The sequence below is a fragment of the Halichondria panicea genome, chromosome 6, assembly GCF_963675165.1.
Source record: "Halichondria panicea chromosome 6, odHalPani1.1, whole genome shotgun sequence".
Taxonomy (NCBI): Eukaryota; Metazoa; Porifera; class Demospongiae; order Suberitida; family Halichondriidae; genus Halichondria; species Halichondria panicea.
In genome coordinates this window covers 718,086-739,604 of record NC_087382.1, presented here as the reverse complement: position 1 = coordinate 739,604, position 21,519 = coordinate 718,086, and the positions used below count along the sequence as shown (strand labels likewise).

The window sequence follows — 21,519 nt, the reverse complement described above, 5'->3', positions numbered from 1 at the left end:
TATAAAACTACTATGATAATTGTTATAATTATTGTATATACAATTGTAATAGGAATGGTAAAGGTTTCCTTCCATTTTATTCGCGATTCTATATTCTCTCTATCTTGTGTACTGCATGTATACGTAAGTAAGATTACGTTATTATTGTTTGTACGTACGTATATAATTATGTATGTTACAATTGTATGTATGACATAGATAATAATTTATGTCCGAGTTTAGGACTATATATATAATTGTCAAAACTATATGCAGTTCATATTCATATAATGTTGTCACTTTAATTATGCATGCGTGCGGTTGACTTATAATAGCCTTGACTTCAATTTATAAAAGGCATTGATGTTTAAGAAATAATGACTGCCTATAGCTAATTAATTAAAGTGTGATTAATAAATTATTAATTAAAGTACATAAAAAAGATAAGTGTTCAATTGTCCACGTCAGAATCATCATCACTACTACTGTCTGTACAAATAATATCAGTAACGGAAGGGTAATCATGTTCATGAATTTGACAATTGTAAAAAAATGAACCATCTGGACCTAATAAGCTCGTATCAGGTAGCTCTACAATATGATACTGGTTAACTGTTCTGGTTAACTGTTCTGGAAAACGTAATTAAATAAGATTCGCAAAGTAATAATCTTCGGTGCAAAAGGTTAAGGCAACCTTTCTGAAACAGAGACAGACTATCAGATGTGGCGATATCCTGTATATGACGACTTATTACGGAATGCTCGTATTTCAGGTTGTTGGCAACAGTATTAATTTCTTCCATTATCATCTTCACTTCTTCCGTTGCCCTTTCCTTCATATTACACGCTCTCACAACTTTTATCCACAAATGAATGGGAATGGTACAATTTCCAGCGCCGACGCGACCTCCAACGTAGACAATTCTTCCAAATTGGAAACTGTCTCCCAATTCAAATTGGCTGGCAGATGGTATGCTACTCCTTCAAATTGATTATGACGCATACCATTAAATCTGCTCACTGTTCGTTTCAGCGTACTCGTACTTGATGATATCTTCTTTGCAAGGCGTGCAGCAATCGATTGACCATCTGTAACATAGTACATAGATCATGTTAGCATGCATACATACTACAATCTGATTGGCTAAAGGTAGTGTTCTATCCAACTTAGAAAATCATGTAGATCAAAATCTGATTGGCTAGAGAATCATGGTTGCTATAATAAAAATAAAATTAATGCTTAGACACTAGCTGTTTAGGAAGTTTCCACATAATTTAGAAGCCCTTAGTATTAATATTAAGGCAGCCCTAACAAAAAACAAACCTAGATTAAGACGTACTCTTGATGCATATAATGTAATAGAGCTGAGGTAAGGACATCAATGCGATGAGATGGTCGCATTTCTTTGGTGGATTTAGCAAATCTTCTTAGATATGACCACAGTCTCTCCATAGCTTCACCATCAGTAAGTCCGCATCCAGTTAGGACTCTAGGTGAATATGTCAGCTACATGTATAATACAACAGTAAGTTATTTAACACACAGCTTTGGCATCTTTCTTCTTACCTGACAGAATGCACAATGCCCATAGACATGAAAAATTGGCACTCCTCCTAATGTTGTCTTTTCTAACATGTCAAGATGTCCACGATTCTGGAGAAGTAATCAAATATGAGTGCGTACTAATTAAGATTAGATCTGACTATTGAGACACAAACCTTCAGATGAGTTTCAAGTAAGCAGGCAATATCATACAGTAACAACAGACACTTGTCACCCTTGTTTTGGTGTGCCTTCTTTAGCAGGTACACAGGATATGCTAGCCTAGATAATTAAGATACATTAATTTTTAACAATGCACCATGTATGCTCTTTTTGAAAACCTTAATTTTACGTACATACCTTTCTCCATGCTTCATATTCAGAAATCTCTGGGGAAACTCATGACGACAGATGCTTCCAAACACGGCAGTTTCATCTAGAGCTGCGTACCTTGATTTGGAGCGCAAAGTGTCTCCAGCGAGGAACTCATGACACCCCTAATGCCAGGATAAAATTAACTGAGTGAAATGTGCTAAAAGTCTATTTAATTACATCCAAATTGTATAGCGCAGGTTTTCACACTTGACCAATTAAGTATAACGCTAAAACCTTACCTTGTCGATTATCTGGCCAAATGTATCATAATCAGCAACAAACTCATCTACTGCTTGCTGTTCCTCAAAGAATACACCAGAGAAGAGTGGTGGTCGAACACTAACACCAGCAGACTTTTTCCGACATAGTCCAAATACACCATCCATGGATATAATTTGAGTTCCATTGCTCTGCAGGTAAAAGGTAAGTATAGGCTGCCAGAGTCTAATTGCTATAACAAAACCACAAACCTGAGGACAGGCAGGGCAGATAGCTGTATAGTGTTCAAGTCAGGAGACAAAAATAGAAGACAGTCGAGTTTATATCTATTGAACCTGAATGTTAATATGTCGTATTATGTTCTTTCACAATTAATATACCCTACCTATATTCTTCAAATGCATCAATCATGACAGGATAGATCTTCCGGAGCTATAGAAGAATAAACAGATTAAAACAACTGACAATTAAAAGTGTGTACCTCAAGCGATTGCTGACGCATGCAACATGTACACCTCATCAGTGCGCAACAATTAATGTATAATTATAACCGACATCAAATTCACATACTTGTTTGCTGATATATCTCTTCCAATTTTGTATTCAAGAGAACGACAAAAAGCATCGACACCAATACACCCTTCCAGCAAAAGTGACTCCATCCATAGTAGCAGATCCTGATGAAATGCTAGGGTGGGAGTTGCTGGTGTCGCTGGCCACATGTTATGCCGCACAAGAGTAACAGCCTCAGGCTCACACTTGCAGAAGGTTACGCACACACAATGCTGGAAACCTGTAAGTCATTGGATTCTTAGACACAGGCTATATCAGTGTAGTTAAACAAATACCTTTAGGGTCAAGACAAACAACTTCTTTTATGTAAGTTGTACAGCAACAATGAAGTGCTGGAAAGGTTCTCGACTGCTTGAAATAGTATGGGTGAAGCATTCCATTCTGTAAAATCAGATCGCATGCATTTAATAATCACAAAAATGTACAGCAGTATGTTTGATTAGTGCATACTTTCCAGAGAAAAGGTTGATGAAAAATATTTGTCAGAGAGTGTACTGAGTCCACATGGTTGGCACAGTAGTATGCCTGTGGTCCACAATCCCGGCAAATTGCAACAGCGGGTTCTTCACACTCGGCACACACAGAACAAGGAGAAGGAATTCCGGTTTCTACACTGGCACGTAGCAACTGGACACGCACTTCAGCCCAGTTGTCAGCAGCCTTCTGCTGTCGCTTCTCATAAGCACTTGAGCTCACCGTGTCTGGAAAAGTGGTGTCATCCTGCCCCGAGCTCTCTGGATCATGATCATGCCACTCACTACTGATTAATACATCTGGAGAGTCGCCACTGATAACATCAGTAGGCCTGCTCGCTCCATGTACATCTACTTCTTCAGCTTCATTTTTATCACTGGAGAGGAACCTAGTACTGCTGGAAGAATTAACAGAAGAGGATTCTGGCACAGCAGACAAAGAGAGAGACTTTTTATGCACAGAAAAGGGAGTGGCTTGCGAGTCTAAGGAGAGGGGTGGTAGAAGGGTGAAAATGAGCGTGGGCATACTGAGCTAGAGATGTTGGACTGCCCATGCAGAGGTCTACGACTAATAAAACTTTGCCTGCAGCAAGCTGGACATGGACTTGGAACTGGAAGTTTGCAAGCACTACAGCTAGCTATACCCTTAGGCTTAGCTAGATGATCTACTAGTCTAGATTGTGTGTTTAGATTCTATCACTATTACCTTTTCTTGTGTCTTTCTACATGCTATAGTAGAATAGCTTAGTCATCATTATCATATAGCAGGTAGCTACTGCCACCAGAGCTGGCCACGCTGGTTCTCTGATCTGACTTGCAGCACAGCTTGGTGGTTGTCTCAGTGCAGTGCAGTACAGTACATGTACAGTCTTACTCTGAATGCGTGGGAGAATCATTACGTCACAATTGTGGGCTACATATCGCCCACGTTCATAAAAATCCTTGTGGATCATGCGATTTCCAAAACCAGGCCTTACTTTTTCTTAACTGTATGCCCATTTCTTTCTTTGCTGCCTCACTATGTCTTTCTTATGTTTATGGATGAACAGTGACAACAGCAAAAAAAAGTAAGGCCTGGGAACGAGGCTAGGCCAATACCACATTGATATGTGAGACGGAGCATTCTGAAGTATAATCACTACTGCATGCTTTGCAGCTTACATGCTGACCGACTACTATTATCCAGTGCTAACCATGCGAACCCCCTGAGAGATCAATTTTACAAATGGCTACTGCTAGCTAGCTGTTTTAACAGATATTTTCTGAGTATTGTAGCTAACAAAAAGCTAGCGCTTTAGTTCAAGGCTAACTCATATGTTGAATAGAAAGTTTGTGCGGACAGATGATGCTATGAAAGATTCTGAAGAGACTGTAACAGCCTTCAAAGTGAGTCAAACTAGCCATAACTCGAGAAAGAAGCTTTAGTTTGCTAATCCAAGAATCAAAATCCAGGAGAACGTGGCTAGAAGCCTATAGAAGCTGTTAGCTTTCGTCGCATTGCAACCGTTGAGCAGTTACAGCTGGAACAGACACACAGACAGACAGACACACACACACACACACACACAGTCAGCTTTACCATATCCCTCCTGCGGCTACGCCTCGAGGCGTAATAATATACAAACTCACATATCAGAAATAAAATTTTGTTGCAACATTATTTATTAAAAGCATTTCTCACAACAAATATTAATTAATTATTGTTATTACTAATTAACAATAATGCCAGTGTAACAATATAACTATTAACTTATTGACAAGAATTCCACAGTTCGAATGTAACTAGTTTCGGTCTCTCCTCCGGCTACAATGACCTCTCCACAAGGAAGTACTGAGCATGTGCAGCAGTATCGTGCAGTAGGCAGGTCTCCCACTTTCACCCACCTCCTGGTGTCAGGCTGGTAGAGGTGGATCGATGAACTTGGGTTGACTCTGCTGTCCCGTCCACCAACGGCTAATAGTGACCTCCCGATACTGAGAGGAGCTGACCACTGGAGTGGTACTTCCTGTAAGGTTTGCCAGAGAGTAGGTGTGTCCAGGTTGGAAAGGGCTTTTGCAATGAGTTCATTGAGGTTAACTTGGTGCAATTTCTTGGTTGGCCCAGTGTGATCCAACCCTCCCATTAGGTAGAGGGTGTTTCCTATGAGAGTTGATTTCAGCCCTGATTGTGCGTTAGGTAGTGACTGAGCAATGTACCATCTTCTTGATGCCACGTCCAACACCTCCACAGAGGAGGTATATTTTTTATCATCAAACCCACCAGCTACAATAATGTGGTTGTTGATGGAAACAGCTGTTGAGGAATGACGAGCAATGTTTATTGGTGGGTACGGGTGAGTCCATTCCACTGACTCGAAGATAGAAAGTTGATTGGTTTGTTTGTTGTTTCTTGTATCATGTCCTCCCACCAGCACCAGTCGATTAGCGAGTGATGTCATAGCGAACCACTGGGCAGTGTACTCGGGTAGTTTGGTCCATTGATCTTGCTCGAGCTTCATCACTGTACACTTGTCACGATCACTGACTGCATTGCCTCCACCAACATACACCGTGTCACCGATAACAACACTCTGTACTGAGTAGCTCATCTTGATTGGCATGTCTTTCCCTCTTCTCCATTTCAGAGTGAGTGGAGGTCTCAACTCTCTGGGAGGTGGACCCTGAATAATGAACGAGTGTAATTAGGATAGTGTCTACTAACAAGCGAGTGTTACTTGTAGCAATAATTGTATGCACACTAAATCACTTTCTCTAATTAGCTTAAGAGGTCACGCCCACCAGTCCACTAGAATGTACAGTACGATTATAACGGATCAAAGCTTCTACTATAGCCCTGCAATATATTAGCATTTCTTCTCACCTGTCTCTGCTGTTGAATGATGGCGTCTCTCCTGACCAGCTCAGCATCTTTGTGCTCTATCTGTTCCATGTGTGACTGTACATGGGAACGTTGGTGGAAATCTTCAAACTATAGGAAACGTGAATATCAGTAGCAGTGGACAATTATTACAGTACTACAGAACAAACTTAATCTTTACGCTAAAGAATTACGTACGAAACTTAACATGCTTTTTACAATGAAACAGCACCCTCAGGTACAGTACTAGGAATCTCATTCACACATTACATGTACGCACCTTTTCGACTAGTAGAGTTTCCCTCTTTGTTGCCTCCACTGAGTCCGAGTCTCTTGTCAGTGAAACATCTAAAAGTAAGAATTAAACGTTAAAAGGAAAATCGACACATTTTTCAGAAGCATAATTATCATGCACTAGGTACTGTCAGGAGTACATTAAGAGGAGTTAGACTGGCGGCGATACGCGCGAGCGACTGGCCAACTGCCTATAAGTCACTCGTCTCACCGGAAGTGTATAGATCATATGACACTACCAAACATGAATATCATTATAGATAATGTGGTTAAATTTTGCTATGAGATTTAGCTACTATGGAATGTAATGAATCCACTGAAGTGTAAGTGTGGTTACAATTACAGGGGGCTAATATGACGCTGAGCAATCTGATAGGCAGTTTGCCAGTCCCTCGCGCTACGCACATACAATGTACTGAGTACTGTCTAAATATTATTATCATGCACTAGGTACCGTCAGGAGTACATTAAGAGGAGTATACAACTCTCACGCACATGCATTCCATTTTACATCTAGGACTGAATACGACACTAACACTTGTAGTTGTGTAAACTGTTAGCCATGAATAAAATTAAATGTGGGCTGGAGGTACAAACCACATGTGTGTGTGTGTGTGCCGATATCTAATAACCACTACACCTACGCATCCACTTAAGATGCGGTCTGATAGTGACGTGGTATGACATGCTCCTACCATAACCTGGTTTACACTTCAGCTGCTGCTACAGTTGGACACTCCTCTTAATGTACTCTTGGTACCGTATAGCGCAAAATTTTCGTGGAATGGGCTCTAAAAGCATTTCGTTACACAATGTTCGCGGAATGACTGCTTACCGGAAGCCAAGCCTTGCACGTTATAGCAGATAATGAACAATTTTCGTGGACTTAATTTTTGTGTAGGATTACTAACCCACGAAATCCGCGCTATACAGTACTAATAGACTCACAGATGTCCCTGGCAGATGGTCTCCTCGTCATGTCTTCTTGCAAACAGCTGTCGATAAGCTTCCTCAACCTGTGTGTGTGAGGGATCTGGGCAACATGGAATGATCGATCCTTGGCTGATTTGATCGTCTCTAACTTGCAAACAATCTGCGTCAAAATCACCCCAAAGGAAAACACATCCAGGCTATTATCGTAATTCTCCTCTTCCAATCGATAGGCCTCGGGAGGTAGATACCCTCTACGCTGACCAATGGCTGTGAGGGTGGAGCTGAGCTTGGAGGGATCGTATAGTTGCGACATACCAAAGTCAGAAATCTTTGCAACAGGCACTGGCAGTGTCAGCTTCAGCAAGACGTTATCGCCACAGAGGTCACGGTGGATAATCAGCTTGCTGTGAATGTAGGCCAGACCACAAGCCATGTCTTTGGAGAGGCTAATTTCACATTCGCTAGAGAGGGGCTCTTCATCAAGGCCGGAGAAATAGGATCTCAGATTGCAATCCATCAGCTCAACAACGAGGATTGTACCACCTGATTTGGGGTGCTTAGCAGTCGACAAAAACTGAACAACGTTTGGGTGCTGGAACGACTTGAGAAAATCACTCTCACGATCAATTGCATTGCTAGCATCTTCACTTTTGGTGGCGGGAATGTTTGTCTGCATCTCCATAGCAACCTGATGTAATAGTTTGATAGCACAAGGATCGCCTCTGTAGCTGCCTTTGAAGACTGCTCCAAATGCACCACTACCGAGTGGCTCGTCTAGGAAAATGGTCAAATCATCATTGATCTTCTGGTGATTTTGGTCAACTGTAAGGGTGTGGGGAGAGTGAGTGGGTGAGGCAGTGAATTAACAGTCATCATGGAATTATAGGAAAGATTGCTAACAAACATTATAAGTACACAGAATGTTGTTGCCTACTTTTTTGAGCATCTGTTGTCTTCAGGACGACTTCATTTAATCCACTCTCATACAAGACAGTAACAAGTTTATCTCGAGTAGCATCTTGCCCATCTCTTCTCTTCCACTCGTTGAAAAACCGATAAATCTGCTCTTTGAGGTCTCGTTCATCGGCATATTCAATTGATTGAATATCAATCAATTGAATATCAATTTCCGTAAAACCAAGACTTCTGGCTAGGACCATCCAGTCTCGTCCAATGTGGTCAGAGACTTCCCTGATGAGGGCATCCACTGACTCTACAGCATAGTCAGCATCAGGGGGCTCCAAGATTGATGGGTCTATTGCAATGGGATTCATGGTTGAGGAGGAAAGTGCATATCTCTCAAGTTCTTGAACAATTTTATCATGTCCTCGATGCTCCTCACTGGTCTTAAACAAGCAATCGTAGAGTAGGGCAAAACCATTTTTACCTCCATTTCTTTTTGTTAGATTGAGAAGATTAGATATTTTAGTTGAATTATCAAGATTCGGCGATTGTACAGAATCGACGTCAGCCCGATGTACCAGACGATATTTGAGCAAGTATGGAAGGAGTGTGGATATGCTAACAAAGAGTGTGAGGTTAGGGAGACACTCTTTAAAGACATCTTCAGTCATGGAATACCGTTCAATCAGGGAGTCATCTGAGGATAAAAGAAAATAGTGATTATAGTTGTATGAAGTAGAAATGAGAAACATGATCTAGTATGAACGGCCCTATAATTATACTGTACTTTTAGAGCCTCTGCATAAAGTTAAAATTATACCTGATTGTTTCAGATTCGAAATGACTTGTTGAACCTCCTCCCAGCTTGGGTTGTGATGAGTGTGGAACCATTTTCTTATCACCTCCATTAGTGCTGCATCCGTGTCTTGGCGGCACTGTACTGTTATGGTTTCCAGCGCATCACTCTCCAAGTTGAAGAGCATTCCCACTTTGTACCACGAACTAGACCATGGAATGAGTTCAGCAAACACGTTGTGAACGGTAACTGCGTCAGCACCTATGTAATTATACAACCCAAAATAGTGATCAAGTTTTAATAATTTATACTTACTATCATGTATCTTGGTAAACCAGATGTCTTGAGTAGAAAAAAGTGCAAGCTTTTCATTTGTAGCAGAACATCTCCAGTGACCCTCTGTGCTAGGAACGATCATGTGTGTGTTGTCAACCTGACCACATGTGCAGTGAAACCCCACAACAGGAAGAGCTTGACCAGTAATGTGAAACGCTTCTGCGGCTTTGTTTAAACCAGTAACAATTGCTGTTCTGATAAATGGTAGAAACTGATAATCTTGCATCGAATTTGAATTGATATAAACAGTTAGTTCAGCATCTTCCTTTCTATACACATTTATGAGAGCATTGACTCCGGGTAGAATGAACTGCACAAAACTTTTGAATAAATCTCGACGAACATCAATTTTCCATGGCCATGGGTGACCATTGTACTGTGAGCACAAGTAGCACATGATGTACTCAAAACAACCATGGGCTAATAAACACTGGATCACAAGTGGAGCAACTTTGGTATCTTTCAAACCGGAAACAAAGCTGAAAGTTTCAACACTGACTTCTTCCCTCAGTAAGCATGGCATCAAGAATAACGAATTTTTCATTTCAATTAACAGATGTAAATCTTTGAAGAGGGATATTGCTTCTTTACATGTGAACAATCCTTCAGCATACATTACTTCACAAACTTCAAATGCAGAGAAGGGAATAATAGCTCCTCGATTATGTTGTAGGTCAAAAAGGTTTATCTTTGCAATCAATTGGATCAATACGGTCGAATCCTTAAATATCACATTTGGAAGAACATTGCCAAAGTAAAGAATCACACCAGTTATGTGCAGGCTAAGTAAGGCAATTTCAAGATCAGTTTCTGACATTCTGAATTCAGCAGCAATAGTCAATACTTCTTGCTTGCTAATAAAGTTCCGATTGTATTGTTGCATAACTTTCTTGATAGCGTGACCAAGCATGTGCCAGAATAAAGAGACTTGCTTCAGTTCACTCAAATCCAACGATGATACTAGCTGTCGTTCAATGTTTTCTATCTCCCTCAATGATTTGCCTACTTCAAATACTTCTTGTTTTCCATTTTTATCAGCAATTAATTTGGCTTGCTCATTATCCCTAAAGAGAATTTCACTATTTTTCTCAATCGACTCAACTTCTGCATGTGTTTCAATGACCATCAGTTTTGTTGCTAGCATACTGATGTCTTTTATTAGTTGCTTATTAGTAAAAGATACATCTGCTTCAATTTCAGTTTCGGGAACTAAAATTTTCTGAAGGATTATTTTTCCTTCGAGATCTTGGCTCGAACTCATACAGTTTATGCCTATGGCGATGCCTTTAAGGAAAATTGGTAGTACATTCAACAACCAAACATCAGAGCAGCATACGCAATTAATAATGTTCAAATTATCAAAATCTTTTGTAAGCAATCGATCGCGATTTACCATTAGTTGTAAAATATTCTCAGGAGAGACACATTTTAATAGACTCTCTTTAGGTATTGGCTCATAGATTAGAATCTGATTAGAAGTGAGATGCTGTGAGGAGTTTCCAGCAGGTATTGAACTTGGTACTTCAACTTCTTTACCAACAGATTGAGCAGAACTTTCTTGCTTACTTCGATCACTTGCAGAGTTTTTACTTGATGCCTCTTTGGGTCTTTGCTGTGGAAAATGTTCATCTGGCTCGGTTTGGCAATCGATTGATGCTTCTTCGGATTGTTGGATGGAATGTTCATCTGACTTGTCATTTTTAGCTCCCTTTGGTGTCTGTACAGCTGCATTACAAGCAAACACCATATCCGAATCATCATCGTGTAAAGGTTTAATCTTTTCATCACTGACGGTATAGTAACTAAATTCAAAGCTGTGATCCAATGAGTGTGGTGATTCAAAAGGAGTAAAGTTCTTATCCATAATCAAACGCTTGCAGGTATGGACATCTGATCCTGGCAGTCCAGTAAAAAGAATTGTTGTGAATCGCAGACCAAACTTCTTTCCTTTCATCGCAGCCTCAAATCTAGCCTCAGCATCTGCAACAAGAAATTATTATTGGCTGCATAATTATATAGTAACACCATTATAATTTACCTTTTAGAGTAGCTATCTTTGGATGATGTTCATCACTCAACCATATTTTGTGGGCAGCAGTGAGCTCCATTGTTTTGCCGGGATGTTCACCACATGATACAAGATCATCCGTTGCAAATGGCAAATATTTGAGAAAGTGGATGCTAGATGAATGTTCAGAGTAAGAACACACAAATGTTAAGCGTATCAACTTAGTATTGATAACTCTTTGCAGCTGCACATTAAGAGTGAATACAATTTGAAGACATACATCACGCTGGGGAATATTGTCGTTACTCAGTCCATCGAAGTGAGCTCGAACACAGTCAATAAACTCAGTGAATACAAGCCGAAACTGGTTATTGATATCAAATGACACCGTGTTTTTACAATTTATAACATCAGGTGACAGTTTCCATAATATATTGCCTTCTTTGATTCCAGAAAGTACGGTCATTAGTCTTGGGAAAAAACCTGGTGGTACAAACTTAGATCTTGGAGCCAAAAAGAGAGGTGCCACTTTTAAATTGGCTGGTAATACAGAACAGGCTGAAAGGTTCGCATCAAATACATGCTGATGATTAGGACAAATGGGAAGCACTTGGAGCATAGACGGAATAAAGTAGCCTTCCAATAAAGGCATTGCTAAATGGTGCTCTTGAAAGAAGCTAAGAATCCATGATAGTGGGAGACCAGTCTTACTATCCGCTAGAAGTTGTTCAACTACTTGAACATTAAGAATACCCTGTGTCTGAAGTTGCTTCCATTGTTTAGGGAGATCAGTATACACTTGGGGGTCAAGAATAGTTCCAAGAATGGAAAGTAGGTTCTTAGGCTCAACAAAAACATATTCTTGGAGATGTTTCTTGTCATGATACCATATGAAGATACCAAGTTCATGAAAATAGCAGAGAGCTGCTTTAAGGTCTGTTTTGTGCTGTTTAGCTATTTCACTAGCCTTTTCAAATGTCACAATTCCTGTGCAAGGCTGTTGTAAGCGTGATTCTCGTTCTAGATCAATCTTGAAAGCAATCCATTTGTTAGGTATTTTTGCTTTGGCACTTTTTGTGCAAAAAACTATTTGCTCTCGCAAAGCTTTCATTCCAAGATCTTCATACTTCGCTCCTGATCGTGTGTTGTCTATCTCAAACATAAAAGAGTTGGTTGGAGAAGTTGAAGGGAAAATTATATTTTCAAGAAAGTCTGTTCCTAGAGAGTTCAGATTATTTTTTAACCGAAAACATATTTGCTCCAGGTCTTGCTTGTCTTCTATATTAATTTGGTCTTTGAAAGTGCCGATAAAGGCTATTTTGGGGAAAGCTGTTCCACTAGCTACTTCAAATACTCTTTTGTTCAACATATCTGGAAGGTTGTTGAGATGCAGATCAAGCAAAGTAGATTCTATAAAGGAAATGCATCGATACAGGTAATCAGTAGATGTGTAAGGCGCCTCTCTCTCTATTTCAATTGGGCAGGTAGGTCTAATGGAAGCGTTCGAATTATCCAACAGGTCACATAGTCGAACAATGATGCCATAAATGGATCTAATTTTAGCGAAGCAAGGAAGAAGATCTTGAAACATTGGTTGACCTCCTATGTCCCAGAGAGTGAGATAAATATTATCTGGGTTGCTCTTATAAACGCTGTTGTACTTTTCAAACACCACAGTGCTTTTCTTGGAGTCCACTGTACTTTCAAATGTTTCTTGATATAAGAGTTCCTGCTCCATTATGATCGTGCTTTTCTCCTCATCATTAAAGGGAATGTTCTGAAGATGCTTTCTAATAGACGTCTTTCCCACTCCAGTGTGTCCAATGAGAAGCATGTGCAAATGTGGTACCTCTAAATATTCAGAGTCCGCTAGAGTATCAATCATTTCCAATCTGGTTTTCTCCAGCTCTAAAACAAATAGTAACCATGTAATGTAAACAAAATGTGACAGACGCATGCTGGGTAAATGCCAATCATGTGAGCGTTACCCTGTTTGGAGGCAATAAATACACAAAGATGCACTTGCCATGGGCGCTTGCCTAGAATGTATATACGTACAAAAATACAGAACAGAAGAGCCAGAACTAGCAGCCAGATCAGCACATGCAGGTTAGCTTATAATTATGTTGCACACTTTAACAATAATATAGTCAAGTGCAATAATATAATGCAGACATAGTAGTATATTGATATAGCTCAACAAACAAACGTAGATATGGCTACAGACCAGTAACTATAACACTGAACATCACATTCACTTGTCCAACAGAGCAAGTTGACCGTCTTATCCTGTATCGTCTACTTACCTAGTATGTGTTGCAGTTCTTTGGCAACATCTGCTGTACTTGAGTAGCCTGGTTTATCGTCTGGGAACCACCTGTGCTTGAAAATGTTGAAGAGAATGTGGTTTTCCGATAGTTTGGAGTTGCTGTTGCACTGTTTACGATGGACCATCAAAAGAAGAGTATCTTTTAGCCAATTTAGGCTAGGTAACTCAGGTTGGGTCTTGGGTACCAATTGATGGAAGTAAGAATGCTCATACATAGGTAAAAACATTGCTTTTGTGTCATCTGTACTAGTTATGTCATCTGTACTAGTTGTGTGTACAAAGAGAGATTCTGTAGTCATTTGAAGCGTAATACTCGACGAGAACCCAAGAACACTAATAGCAGCATTCAATAACAATGAAAGTTGTTGCATTTCAGATAAGACTTCAGAGGAAAAGCAATAATCATTAAATGGCTGCTGAACTTCAAATAGGATAACGGGGTGGGAAGAGAGTTTAGCATCAAAATGGACACATTTCGATGGCATCACATTGCGCTTATTTTGTTGCATATCTTCAATGTACTTGCTGAAGTTCAGTACATCACCTTCGCCATTGTATTTTAATGCCATACACTGCTGCCCACTGTGAAGAGCTTTCCAGAGCGAGCACGGAGACACATCTAGGTCCATTTCCTCTTGTAGTTCAAGTTCACTTTCACAAACATTGGTGAGAATTAGATCGTAGGTTACTTCCACTGTAGATCCAGGACCTACAAAAATAGTTATTAACAATCCACAACAAATTATTTACTCGCCTGTGGTGTATTCAAGGTCTGTTGTATCAATGTCTGCCTCTTCTCCATCACTTGTCTCATTATCCCCTTCACTGCATGTACTGCTGATCTCACCCAGCTCACTGTTATCGAGACTAGACACAGAATCTGCACATGACATATAATTATTAATAGAGCAGCAAATAATTATTTTCTCTCACTTGTATCTTTCAGTTTAACTTTTTCTGGGTCAACTTCGAGGAAATCTTGCTCCATTATAATAACTTTGAGGAAGCCATGAGCTTTAAGCTGAGACTTCTGATACTTTGACAGCTGGCGGATTTCCCCAAAGTAAGGAGGTGCTCCGAATACAAGCTCAGTACAGCCTTCTCTCGCTTGTTTGAAACATAGATGATAGTTTGGTGAGCCAAGAATATCTGCAAACACACACTTGAGATGCTTGATCACGTTGTGTGATAGCTGTTCATATTGGAAATCTAATTTGAACTTCACTTTTACTTGGTGTTTTGGCCAAGGACCCTCGTCATTTAGATATATAAAGCAACGCTGACTGACATATACTTTAAATTTAGCTTTGTAGTCGTCCAAAACTGAATCACTACTAGTGAACAGATATTTATTTCGGAGATGTTCAATTAATTCATAATCGAACCATGAACAGTATTGCTGTTTTGTCAAATAGACTCCAATATCATCAAAACTCTCGAGATCATCCAAGCAATCTAAAACTTGTGAGCTGGTCAATGGGAAATACCACTTAGGCTTTAAAAGCATCTTTAAATACACAATTAATTTCTGAACGTCTACAGACCTCTCTAGCATTTCATTAAATGTGTCCAATACTAACTCGCAAAAACTTCTGTGCAGTTTTGTCGATTGCTGATGCAATTTGATTTCAATATAGTCGATATCGTCAGAAGGAATTCCGTAGATTTCCAACTTGGGAAATGGAAAAGCTTTGGGATTGGGGCAGGTCTCTCCAGTGATGAAACCATACACAGTGCATTGCCCACACCCACACTCAAATTGCAAGCGAGGCACTTGCTGTGATCCCAATGACGAAACTGAATCAGTTGCATAATCACTAGCTATAGATGTAAACGATTCACTTGAATCACTAAGGTCTGATGATATTGATTCTCGATTTAACGCTCCACTGCTTTCTGTGCACAAAATTATGTCTAGCAATTAATAGCATGCATATACCTATCAAGAGCTAGCCTTACCATTTTTTGCAGCCAAGTACAGACAGATGTTATTGGCTATCTCTCCTTTCTCCAGCCTGAGTAACATTTCCAGTAGAGCTACGTATGTTGCTTTGAAAGGATCGTGTCCTTTCCACAGAGATAAGCACTTGATCATCGCAACTTGGCTACTTGCATGCAAAGTGTTTATCACGTCCTGTTCTTCAGCTGGATTGAGGTTCATTAGTTTGGGATATAATTCAATCTTGTCAAAATAAATAGCCAAGAGGGGAATATCATCTCGCCCTATTTCACGGTTGAGTTGAACATCAGTTAGATGGTGTCTTTTCACAAGTCTTTGAAAAGTCACTAGGGATAAATATATCGTGACACTAAAATTTAAGGCATATTAATCGAGGAAGTAAAACATAAATAGATATCGCACACCGTTTTTGGAGCCTTAAAATTGGCCAAAACGTGTACAGTTAATCCGGTTACCCTTGAGAACAGTGGACAGTGTAGCTTGGCCAGAATAGCGAGGTGGCCGCATTTCATAAAAAAACCGCAGCTAAAAAATGACCTTACCTCGAATATAATGACTAACTTTGCGGTTCTTGTCTCGAGGATAATAAATCATTCTGCTTTAATTCTATTTACAAATTTATCTGCCAAACCACAACCACACACAAACGTCATATCCAGCCGTAATAAACGTACATTGAAAACCTAGTTTAGGGCAGCCAGTACTGGCCATGCAGTATACGGAATAGCGAGTGTTGTTGTGCAGTAAACATCTAGCTAGCAATCTGTGCCAAACCAAATTAATGGGCGGTATAATTATATTGAGGTGGCCGTACTTCAGAGAGCCGGAATAGCGAGAGTACTGTAATTGTATGCTCGCATATAATTCTAGAGCGCTAAGGTAGTACGCATGCATTTCTTACAATCACAACAATAAGAAACCTTTGTGTAACCTTGAAGATGAGAAGCCCGCCTCTCCGCAGCTAATCTCAATTCCACGCCCACTTCCTCTCAGAGATGGGCCTGGCATCAGGTTTTCGTGGATTTAAGTTTTGCAGAATAGCAACCTTTCCGCAGCATGCATGCGATAATAAATTCGTGGATATAAATGTTCGCGGTAAACAATGCCATTACAACGAAAAAGAAGTAGAGTAAGGCATCTATATTCAGACACAATGCATGTTCAGACACTCATTCTAAGGAAACAAGCAGTGATAAAAATTTTTCTTTTGCACCGTCTGATCAAGCATGTGTTACTATGAATGTATGCAAAAAAGAATTGATAAAATTAATATCAACTACTAAGTCTTCAATAGCTGAAAATGTGCTATAGTGTCTGATAAACGGTAAGAACAGACAAAAAAATCGATCATCAGACACAACCTACCGTTTCTTCTGTAGGGGGATATGCTGAGAGTCACATAGTAATTATGTAAGGACAATAACTAAACAATAAAACCCCCAAAGTTGGAGTTGCAAAACGCTTGTATGTCCATGCAGCAATTATTTCTGCTGAGTCACTAGCCTCGGTCCCAGGCCGATTTTTTTTTAATAGAACGAAGTTGAAAAATACGGCCTGGTATTGATTGTATCTGGGCGTGGCAGGAACCGGAAACTAAAGCAGAGATTCTTCACATTTTGTTTCCTGCTTTTTTTCTGTAATACTAAAGGTGTACTGACGTAGAGGCATTTTACTCCCGTAAAAGTTACAGTAATGTAGCTCCGTGTCATGTTCTCAATTTATAGCTAGCTAGCTAGCTAGCTATGGCATGCAATAGACTCGCATGCCGTCACTGTTGCAGGCGAACAGTAGACTGGTCAAACTCCGTGTTGAGACTCGTGTTGCACAGTCAGCATATCAGAAAATATTTTAAGTGGCAGCGGTTTTCGTGACGTCAGTATACTGCATGTGATACGTAGAGTTTTCTAGTGAAACGTCACTATCATTGATCTTGCGGTAACCGCATGCGGTTAGTTGCCACAAATATCGTGGCAAACGTTACACGAGTCTCTACACGGAGTTTGACCAGTCCCTTTCTCAAGGGCTGGCTGGCGAGTCTAGGCATGCAACGCGTTGTCTTGTTTGAAGCAAGATGGCCTCACTCTCATGGCAGAACAGGCCCAGGCTCTCAAGCTCCTGTTTGAGGGAAGGGATGTGTTTATCTGGTTCCCAACGGGGTATGGCAAGTCTCTCTGCTATATCAGTTGCTACCCTTTTTAATGGACTACAAGCTAGGTAGGACCAAGGCTCCTCCTGTTGACAAAAGTGTTGGTATAGGATATACCACACCTAAGAGGAGGATATGCACCCATAATTATATCCTCCGCTACCGTGGTTACTCCGAGGCAGAGCCGAGGGGTATGTAACCACGGTAGCGGAGGATACATAGGGTGCATATCCTCCGAGTAGGTGTGGCATATCTGACTTATACCACGTGACCGCAGCACTATAAAAGGACCTCCCCCTAGCAACAATTCAATCACGATGCAGACTGCAAAAAAGAACGAGACTATGCCGAATTTTGCAGCCGTCAAAGAGCTAGTTGAGCAACATGTTGACTCCTACAGATGCTCAAGAGCTTCCTTGGTCCAAGCGTTGACCATTCGACGTCCCTTACTGGAGTTGCAAGCTCTTCTTGGATAAAATGTATCTAAACCGCGCCCATGGACCCATGGAAGCTTAGCCATCTTGTTGGAGAGCATCTTCCGTGTTTCTGCCGTCACTTTGAGTCTTAGTACCGTCAAGCATGGCTCTTTTCTCTTTCCTTACTTTCTTGAACAAATGAAAAAACTAAAAAACAACTTGAAAAACTGTGCATGCCTGGGGCTAGTCTGGGGGCCAGACCTTTTTCTCAGAGGGGGGAGGGGGAAGAGAGAAAGAAGGTCTGGAGACTCTTACAGCACTTCCGTGTGCTCTTGGACTGTCAATAGGGAGGAGACTGTGATATTGGAGGTTATAAAGAAGGAGTAGATGTAGCAATACTCTCATACTAATCCTAGCTCTCTTGATTTTGCCCCCGAGCTATTAGGTCTGGCCCCCAGACTAGCCTGGGGCTGTATGCTAATATTCTATATATCCTACAGCTGTTGACCAATGAGATCAATTTGTGGTGACGTAAGTGTGGTATAATTCTTGTTAATTGTCTCTCCCCTTGTATCTCTCATCATGAGACCCATGATTGACCAGGTCAGGAGTCTAAACAATAGAGGTGTTTCTGCTGCCATCCTCAGTAGCAATAAAGGAATCGACAAAGATTTGGTTGCCACTGCCAAAGAAGTGTCTTCTGGGAAGTATTTCCTGCTGTATACTGCCCGGCCCCAGAGGCTGCTGTTGAAGACCACTGTTAGAGGATTCATTTTTTGTTATACCTGTATTAAAAAACCACGCCCAGATCACGCCCAAATACAATCAATACCAGGCCTAGCCTCGACTCCAGCCCCTTGAATAGTGGGCCTGGTATTGTATTAGCCTCGACTCCAGCCCCTTGAATAGTGGGCCTGGTATTTACTGTTGGCGCGTGGGTGGACAATTAATTTATTATTTACCGTATTTTATCTCATTGAACGTTAAAACAGTATTTATCTTATTGTGATAAAGAAGAAAAAGGAGAGGCTACCTCTCTGTATATACTGTGGACAGAGACAGCTAAGTAAAACATCAGCTCTGTAGATTTATTAACCCGAGGCGCGTGGGCGGCCACGGGTTATAGTAGTCGTTTGGTTTGTTTGTTTGTTTGTTTGTTTGTTTGTTTGTGACAGGTGAATCTACTCACCTGGATGCCACAGCACTGCGTTTATTCATTAACTTGAGGCTCGGATCGAATACACACTCAGGCGACAAGCTAATCTCATAAGAAATTAGTTAAACCTGTGGGTAAAAAATAAATGTGGATAAGTACAGTGGCTGTGACGTAAAATAATGTGAGGACTACTTATTGATTTACACAATAGATTTACCATTGAAAGCACTATCCATTAATACACACTCAAGCAACAAGTCCGGATACACACTCAAGCAACAAGTCCCTCGGATCGGATACACACAAGTCCCTCGGATTGTAAACACATTCAGGCCACACAGTTCTCGGATCAGATACCACGTACTTACTCTGTGACCAATTTTCGGCAAATGTCACAACAATACTTCCTTCCAGAGAGAATGGCACTGAACGTCGAACAGACACACCAACACTTTGAAGATGGCTTCACTCAGAGAAACAAGAGGAGAAATCACCATCACAACACTTCTTTCAGAGAGAGGTGCACTGGTCCTGTCAAGCTTCACATCAATCAAGAAAGGGAGTGTCTGGAAAGCAGATGGACTTGCTCTGGGGCTTGCCCACATAAACACCAGCGTACAGACAAATCAACGCCTCCAGCTGCTTGTCTTTCAAGACTAGACCTGGTTTTCCAACACAGGATAACGCGTATGCAAGAGCAGAAGAGAAGGTAGCAGCCATTACACAATTAACTTGGACTAGATTTCTTTTTTCAATGACATTATTATAAATGAAACGGATATCAATGTTTTACAACTAAATGCGGAATAAGAATACTGATAAATAATTATTATTATACTACAATTTACGATTACCAAGATTCTTGGTAATTCTGGCGCATGCGTAAACAGTGTATACCAGGCCGCCTTTCTCAGCGGCCTGGAATCGAGGCTATACCAGGCCTAGTAGGCGACCTAGCGTTCAATTGGAGACCGATCGGCCTGTTGTCGAGGCTACTGAGTCACTTCAATGATCAGACAGCAAATGGGGTCAAAGGTCAAATATCATTGGCATCCACGTACACGCCCACTAAAACAGTTGACCTTTGACCCCAGTTGCATGGGATGCCAATAACCTTTGACCTCATTTTCTGTCTGATCATCATTGATACGCGAGTGACTCAGACATACAAGCGTTTTGCAACTCCAACTTTGGGGGTTTGTTATTGTCCTTACATAATTACTATGTGACTCTCAGCATATCCCTCTACAGAAGAAACGGTAGGTTGTGTCTGATGATCGATTTTTTTGTCTGTTCTTACCGTTTATCAGACACTAGCACATTTTCAGCTCTTGAAGACTTTAATAGTAGTTGATATTTATCAATTCGTTTTTGCATACATTCATAGTAACACGTACACATGCTTGATCAGATGGTGCAAAAGATAATTTTTTATCACTACCTGTTTCCTTAGAATGAGTGTCTGAACATGCATTGTGTCTGAATATAGATGCCTTTCTCTAGTTGATAGAACAAGTAATTAATTTTAGTGGTAGATCTAGCAACTCAGTTGTATTCGTATTACAGTTCGATTGAAGGTTTCTATAGTACAAAACGCACAGTGTGGGTGGCTCATCATTTGAACAGACTGAAAGCTGACACTAGCCTTGTGAAAGGATGAGCTGTAATTATACCTATAGCCTCGTTACCAGGCCGATTTGTCTCTATATCTAGGTCGACAACTAGGCCTGGTATTGTCATGGTTGGAATTCGTCTCAGGTATTCCCTCAAACAAACGAATTCCTGAGCAAACAAACACTAAAGGTGTACGTAAAAACAATTTCAGTAAAAGTTACCATAATCACAACTAAATCCGTGTCATATTTTATACCTATAGCTAGCTTTTAGCTATTAGGAGTGGAGTATAGTATACTCCGTCTTTTGCGAAGCAAGAACTCTTCACTCTCATGAAAGAACAGGCCCAGTTGCTACCCTTTGATTGACACTACAAGGTTAGGATCAGTGCTGGGAAGTTTCAGATATACACTAGAAGCATAGATCTCTGGTATCTATCCTCTAGGAGTGTCGCACTCAATTAAGGCAAGCAATGTAGAATCAATAACCCCATTTCATCATTGTCATGGAAAATTATAGACACAAATCTTTGTTTCTGTGGTGGCATTGGTTCATGCTCGAAATGGAGCCTTTTCTCTCCAGTCCCCATAATCCATCGTACTGCTCTTA

General features: G+C 40.5%; 3 protein-coding genes across 7 annotated transcripts in view; 1 reads left to right on the top strand and 2 right to left on the bottom strand.

Moving 5' to 3' along the window:
• Nucleotides 1-21,519, top strand: part of LOC135337660 (uncharacterized) — a 71,765-nt gene that overhangs the window by 20,439 nt on the left and 29,807 nt on the right. The gene's annotated exons all lie outside the window — the stretch shown is intronic.
• The window catches only part of LOC135337585 (uncharacterized), a 63,779-nt gene that overhangs the window by 39,994 nt on the left and 2,266 nt on the right, over nt 1-21,519 (bottom strand). The window contains exons 6-17 of one of the 4 annotated variants that reach the window (XM_064533523.1): nt 15,578-15,904; nt 14,552-15,514; nt 14,373-14,498; nt 13,596-14,327; nt 11,320-13,197; nt 9,261-11,261; nt 8,970-9,206; nt 8,181-8,846; nt 7,262-8,068; nt 6,300-6,367; nt 6,023-6,130; nt 4,798-5,822 (exon numbers count right to left, since the gene is read on the bottom strand). In XM_064533523.1, the coding sequence (XP_064389593.1) occupies nt 4,908-5,822; nt 6,023-6,130; nt 6,300-6,367; nt 7,262-8,068; nt 8,181-8,846; nt 8,970-9,206; nt 9,261-11,261; nt 11,320-13,197; nt 13,596-14,327; nt 14,373-14,498; nt 14,552-15,514; nt 15,578-15,904 (8,828 nt within the window). In that variant the 3' untranslated portion in view covers nt 4,798-4,907. Of the gene's footprint in view, nt 1-4,797; nt 5,823-6,022; nt 6,131-6,299; nt 6,368-7,261; nt 8,069-8,180; nt 8,847-8,969; nt 9,207-9,260; nt 11,262-11,319; nt 13,198-13,595; nt 14,328-14,372; nt 14,499-14,551; nt 15,515-15,577; nt 15,905-21,519 lie in introns of those variants that run through there. The other 3 variants (XM_064533524.1, XM_064533521.1, XM_064533522.1) reach the window with 3 other exon arrangements.
• Nucleotides 327-3,618, bottom strand: LOC135337648 (uncharacterized). Its single transcript, XM_064533622.1, has 10 exons — nt 2,965-3,618; nt 2,687-2,909; nt 2,502-2,548; nt 2,368-2,451; nt 2,137-2,307; nt 1,883-2,019; nt 1,699-1,804; nt 1,547-1,633; nt 1,304-1,486; nt 327-1,068 (listed from the first exon to the last, which is right to left on the bottom strand). Exons 5-9 carry the CDS (start codon nt 2,281-2,283, stop codon nt 1,304-1,306), a joined length of 660 nt encoding a protein of 219 aa, XP_064389692.1. The 5' UTR covers nt 2,284-2,307; nt 2,368-2,451; nt 2,502-2,548; nt 2,687-2,909; nt 2,965-3,618; the 3' UTR covers nt 327-1,068.

What these genes read in the sequence shown, in the direction of transcription:
- LOC135337648 (XM_064533622.1), bottom strand. Translation starts at nt 2,283, where the DNA reads ATGGATGGTGTATTTGGACTATGTCGGAAAAAGTCTGCTGGTGTTAGT. An exon ending in TTGGCCAGATAATCGACAAG is followed by an intron (nt 2,020 to 2,136) that starts GTAAGGTTTTAG and finishes TCCTGGCATTAG; the next exon opens with GGGTGTCATGAGTTCCTCGC. An exon ending in TACTTGAAACTCATCTGAAG is followed by an intron (nt 1,634 to 1,698) that starts GTTTGTGTCTCA and finishes TTACTTCTCCAG; the next exon opens with AATCGTGGACATCTTGACAT.